The 6,000-nt window shown below is 53.2% G+C and overlaps 1 protein-coding gene across 2 annotated transcripts in view; it reads left to right on the top strand.

Moving 5' to 3' along the window:
* The first annotated feature begins 3,162 nt into the window (after positions 1-3,162).
* Positions 3,163-6,000, top strand: part of TCF7L1 (transcription factor 7 like 1) — a 150,342-nt gene continuing 147,504 nt past the window's right edge. Inside the window, exons 1-3 of one of the 2 annotated variants that reach the window (XM_053664506.1) lie at positions 3,163-3,661; positions 3,743-3,806; positions 4,043-4,170. In XM_053664506.1, coding sequence (XP_053520481.1) covers positions 3,443-3,661; positions 3,743-3,806; positions 4,043-4,170 — 411 coding nt within the window. In that variant the 5' untranslated portion in view covers positions 3,163-3,442. The remainder of the gene's footprint in view (positions 3,662-3,742; positions 3,807-4,042; positions 4,171-6,000) is intronic. The other variant, XM_037159718.2, reaches the window with a different exon arrangement.

The following is a 6,000-nucleotide window of genomic DNA, read 5'->3' as shown; positions in this document are numbered from 1 at the left end:
GATCTTCTTTTTCTTAAATAAATCCTTTTAACATTTCATATAATAATTGTTTGGTGATGATAAACTCCTTAGTTTCTTCTTGTCTGGGAATCTCTTTGTCTGCCCTTTGATTCTAAATGATAGCTTTACTGGATAGAGAAATCTTGGCTGTGAATCCCTGCTTTTCATGACTTTGAATATTTCTTTCCAATCCTTCTAACCTGCAAAATTTCTTTTGAGAAATCAGCTGACAGGCTTATGGGAACTCCTTTGTGGATAACTAACTGCTTTTCTCTTGCTGCTTTTAAGATTCTCTGTCTTTAACCTTTGGCATTTTAATTATGATGTGTCTTGGAGTGGGCCTCTTTGCATCCATCTTGTTTGGGACTCTCTGTGCTTCCTGGACTTGAATGTTTGTTTCCTTCACCAAATTAAGAAAGTTTTCTTTGAGAATTTTTTCAGATAGATTTCCAATTTCTTGCTTTTTTTTTTTTTCTCCTTTTGGAACCCCTATATGAGAATGTCAGTACATTTGAGTTATTCCAGAGGCTCCTTACACTATCCTCATTTTTGGGGTTCTTTTTTTCTTCTCGTTATTCCGATTGGTTATTTTTTTGCTTCCTTATGTTCCAAATCATTGATTTGATTCTTGTCTTTATTCACTCTACTGTTGTTTCCCTATAAATTATTCTTTATTTCAATTAGTGTATCCTTCGTTTATGACTGGATCTATTTTATGCTGCCGAGGTCCTCACTAAGTTCCTGGAGCATCCTTATACCCAGTGTTTTGAACTGTGCATCTTGGAAAGCAAGAACTCTTGCTTTTCTTCACTTTTTTAGTTCTTTTTCTGGAGTTTTAATCTGTTCTTTCATGTTTCTTTGTCTCCTCATTTTGGCAGCCTCCCTGTGTTTGTTTCTATGTATTAGGTAGAGCTGCTATGACTCTCTCTCTCTCTCTCTCTCTCTCTCTCTCTCTCTTTATAGTATGGCTTAATGTAGTAGGTGTCCTATAGGGTCCAGTGGCACAGCTTCCCCTATCATCCAACCTGGGTATTTAAGGTGCATCTTCCTGTGGGCTGAGTTCACCCTCCTCTTGTAGTTGAGCCTTGGTTTCTGTTGGCAGATCAGTGGGAGGGATTTACTCAGGCCAGTCAACTGCAAGGACTGGCTGTGACCACTGACCATCAACCTCCATCTCTGTGGAGGAGGATCAGCTGTGCAGGGGCAGTGGGGGTGTTTGCTCTGATGTGGTCTGCAGCTGTCACCAGGTATACAGGCCCTGGTGTTTCCTGGGTGATGTTGGCCAAGGTCAGTCCCAACCTGTGTTTTGCCTGGGGTCACTGCCTGTGCTATATAGAGCAATCACAGATGGCTGCTACTCGTGCTGGGATTGGAGGTCCCAGGCAAAGCCAAGTTGTGAACCTAGGCTGCTGCTAGTGCTGGGCTTGAGGCCACTTAGCAAGTGGTGTCAGAGCTGGAGGCTCACTGAGGCCAGCTAATGCTTGCTTTATGAAAATTTATAAAAGTGAAATATTACACAATAATATGAACAGTATAATTAATTCTCTTTATGTGAAAGTAAATTCAAATGTATGTGTATGTGTTTACATGTGTAGATAACTGCATAGAAAAAATGTCTGAAAGGATGTATACAAAACTAGTAACAGGAGGGGAGATCAACTGGAGGGAGAAGTAGGAGGAGGGGAAAAGGAAATTTTACTTCTTGCTTAAGATGCTACTTGAGATGCATTTATATTGCTTGAAAAAGTTTTCTAAAACTGCATTCATGTGCTGTGTAAAAAACTAGGTAAGGCATATCTGCTTATTGTACAATAGGAGGAAATGGAAAACAAAAGTGCTCCTCTGACCTGTCCTTTTCCCAGAAAGATGGACACTGAGTTGGTATGCATCTTCTCAGATTGTTTTTCTATACAGAAACAAATGTATGTATGTAATTAAAAATAATAATGGAAGAGTGAGTGCCATATATGCTGTCTTTCCTTAAAGGGTCTTTCCAAAATCATTCCGGGATCCATGTGTGCAGGGGCCTCATACTGTGGAGTAGTAAGAAAGCCCCAGAATTCATTTTACAGACCTCCCTGCTGCTACGAACTTTTTTGTATGTGTGACTTTGTCCATATGTGGGAGGATCGCTGTAGAAAACTCCTCTGCCACTTGTGTTTAAAATAGTTTCACATATTCCCCTACTGCCTTCCAGTCTGCTTTTAAAATTTATGTTTCCACCTATATAGTTCCCCACTATGGATGACACAAGACCCACTTTTCACTTTCCCATACTGGCTGAAGAGGGGTGTTATTTTAATGTTGTAGCAGGCATTTTTTTTTTAAGTATGAGGCTGGCTGGGCATTTTTCACATGCGCATTGGCTACCAAGGCAGCTTTGTGAATGGCTTCAGAGATCACTGGCAGAGAATTTTGCTTTCAGAGAACCAAATCCGAATCTTTTCTGAAGCTAAGACCGTGCGTTACTTCATTAAGGACCTAGTGCTGAAGGATGGGGTGAAAGTGGTTTTCGGGTTCAGGTGACTCTGGACACCTGAACGAGGTGAGAAACCTGTACCGGGGCAGGGTGTACGTTGAAACCCCACAGGAAAGAGGAGTGGAAGGCCGTCTTGTACATTCCGGAGTGCCATAAAATTTCCTCACCCTCTGCTCTGTGCATCATCGAGGGTGACCAGGCGGGCTGGTATCCTGGGCTCAGAACTCCAAGCAGTTGAGTGTCGCCGGCGGGTTTGTGTGTCCCAAGCTTTCCCACAGGGGGGCAGTGCCGCCCGCCAGCGTGCCGCTACGGTGGGAGGGGGTGTGGAATCTGTGCGGAGTTCTGGGGGTTATTTGGAAGAAAGTTAGGGGCTGCCTAGGGGTAGGGGCGGGACTCCAGCGGTTCTAGGGCCTGTGGGGGAGGGTTGCTGGGGGTGCAAAGGTGGGGCGCCAAGGAGGGAGACCAGGGCGAGTCTGGGGGTGAGGGCGGGGCGCGCAGCGGGGAGGCGCAGCCCCCGGAAGGTGTGAGCCAGCGGTGTGCGAGTGTGAATGCCAGTGAATGTGTGCGCGCCGGAGCTGGCGGGGTTCCGCGCGCCGCGCGGGTGTCAGCTTGCAGCCGGGCTCCTCCCTCTGGCCCCCCTGCCCAGCCCGGCGGGCCCTCCTTCCTGCCCTGCTCGCCCCTCCCCGGCGGGCCAAGCGCTGGGACGCCCCGGCGAAGCAGGCGGCGGCGGCGAGTTGGGGAGCCCTGGGCTCGGCGCTGCCGGAGGGGCCCGAGCGGAGCCGCCCCCGCTCGGCCCGGCCGCGCCGGCCCCGCTTCCCGCCGGACCACGCCCTGTCAAACTTTGTTGCTGCGGCCGCTGCGGCGGCGAGCGGAGCAGGAGGGCTAGCGGGAGGGAGGGGCGCTGGGCCGGGCCGGGCCGGGCGCGGGGCTCCGTGAGCGGCGGCCCCGGCCCGCAGCCGCACCATGCCCCAGCTCGGCGGCGGCGGTGGCGGCTCGGGTGCCGGGACGGCCGGCGGAGGGGACGACCTCGGTGCGAACGACGAGCTGATCCCCTTCCAGGACGAAGGAGGCGAGGAGCAGGAGCCGAGCAGCGACAGCGCCTCGGCGCAGCGGGACCTGGACGAGGTCAAGTCGTCCCTGGTCAACGAGTCTGAGAACCAGAGCAGCAGCTCGGACTCGGAGGTAAGGTGGTTCCGGCGGCCGACCCCAAGGACCCGGCTCGGCTCTCGCTCACCCTCCCTCGTCTTTGTGTCTCCTCTGCAGGCGGAGAGGCGCCCGCAGCCCTCTCGGGACGCGTTCCCGAAGCCGCGGGACTATTTTGCCGAAGGTAGGTGCTGGCCCAGGCAGTCCCCATTCCCGGGCCTCGCGGTGCCCCGAGCCTCCGTTCCGGCAGTTCCCGGTTCTCGGAGCTCGCTTAGCCGTGCCCCTGCTCTCCGCCCCTCTAAGCAGCAGCCGTCCTGGGGCGCGCCTGGGGGCGCTCAGGTCCCCTGTCCCCGTCCAGGGGCCCCTGCCGCGGGGTTGTCGTGGGGGCCTGGCCTTACCCCGCCTTGGTCTTGCCCACAGTGAGAAGGCCCCAGGACGGCGCGTTCTTTAAGGGCCCCCCGTACCCTGGATACCCGTTCCTGATGATCCCGGACCTGAGCAGCCCTTATCTCCCCAGTGGACCCCTGTCTCCCGGAGGAGCTCGCACGGTGAGCGCTTGTTCTGCGGCGCCGGGGCCAGTGGGAGGCCCGGCCGGCGGGATGAGCCCCCGGCTAGGCGACGGGGTGGGGGATGGGTTCGTCCCGGGAGGATCCGGGGCAGAACTTCTTTGCGGAGTTGAACGACTCCTCGGTGGCTGAACGTTAGGCTGCGCTTGCGCTGCGCTTGCCAGTGCCTGAATGAAAGTAAAATTCTTTTAAATTTCCCCCTTTTTCTGGGGAGAGGCTTGGGAATGCTCCTCTGGGGTTTTCCTTGACTTCCAAAATAATTTGCTCCCACTAAGGAGAAACTTGGAATTCCGCCGGCTTTGGGGTTGGGGTGTTGGGTGGGTCTCGTTTTCATTCCTGGAAGTGGGTCAGCTTTCCCTGGCAGTTGGGCGATGGTCCCTGGGAGCTGGGTTGGCGACGTTGGCCCCCCTCCCCCTCAGTTTCACAAGGCCGCTGCGAGTTGGTTTCTAAGAAACGCAGTGTTCGTGGCCGGTTTATTCACACACCCCTCTCCCCACCATCAACCCTCGCACGGTGGCCTCAACTTTTCTGTGGAGCTCGAAATTTTAAACTCGAGGGCAACCCGCGCAGCATTCTTGAAGTTGAGGAACTTGGCTTCTTCCCCCGCTTTGTTGCCGACTTTTCTCATTTAAAGCGAGCGCTGCGACACTTTAAACCTGTTAATGGGCGCGCATTGTGTGCTGCGCGCTGGCATTTAGAGCCGTGATTAAGCAAATTGACCCGGCCCCAGACGCCGTGCAAATGAGGGCGGATTCCTTCTCCCCCTCGCTACCTCGGAACTCCCGCCCGCCAAATCGCTGGGCTGACTAGGCTGCTTTGTGTCCCCGGAGCCACCCACCCAGGGCGCCTCTGCCCAGGTGCTAGGGTCCAGTGAACGTGTATCTACTACGTTTCTTGCGTGCTGCCCCTTGGGCGCCGCGTACGGTAGTGGTTCTCTGCTTCCCGCCCAGCCTCCCCAGTGCCCGCCAGTTCTTTATTCATTCGGGGGGCGGGAGGTGTTGGCGCTTTAGGACCAGGGCCAGACAAACTCATTTTATGTTCAAGTTGTCTTTAAATAATAATCAGAATTAAAGGGCTGCTTGAGATAGGCCGAGTGCTACAGGGACGATCCCTGCCGTCGCGGTGGGTGGAGAGCGGACACCTCTGCGGTGGATTCAGTGGTGCGCTCTACTGGCCAATTGAGATGTGGGAGCGGAGGTGGGGGGCTCCGACCAACTGAAATGGCAGTGGGACCACACAGCCCTCACCGGTCAAGCAGGGAAGACCTGTGACTTTGGCCCTGCTTTGGAGCGTCCCAGAAGTCCTGAATATAATTTGGATATGGGCATCTCTGGTTGTTACTCTTTCTTGTTCATATGCGAGGAAAAATTGAGCGATACAAGCTGTAGCAACTTTGTTTAGGTTTGCACTGATTCTCTCATGTGTCCCAGATGTAGCTCAGTTCTGAAAGTTTTGGTAGAGTTCCTGCGATCTTGTGTGTAAGGAGGTTATGCTACCAGAGTCTCGTTTTCCCGTTTCCCACTAGATGTCTGGAAAGGGGAGTCTGGAGGCACTAACCTCTGTGGGGGAGCACTGATCCAGGGCCTGGTGCAGGTAAAGTCAACTAGACAAGTCCCAAATATGACTGATTATTTCCCTCCAGCGGGCTCTTCCTCCAACCTACCCATTTCTCATTAGGGCATTTGGAGTCTTTCTCTTTGAATGGTGACTCTGACAACTGTGGCTGCCCAGGGAAGAAATCCAGTGGGACAGACACTCTGTTTGTGTCAGTCCTCTCCTGCCTTCTACCACCTTCTACCACTCTTCCTTCTT

Source organism: Artibeus jamaicensis, unplaced genomic scaffold, assembly GCF_021234435.1.
Source record: "Artibeus jamaicensis isolate MK-2021 breed Jamaican fruit bat unplaced genomic scaffold, CSHL_Jam_final contig_384, whole genome shotgun sequence".
NCBI classification, from domain to species: domain Eukaryota; kingdom Metazoa; phylum Chordata; class Mammalia; order Chiroptera; family Phyllostomidae; genus Artibeus; species Artibeus jamaicensis.
The sequence above is the reverse complement of the archived record's forward strand: the minus strand, read 5'-3'. Positions and strand labels throughout refer to the sequence as shown.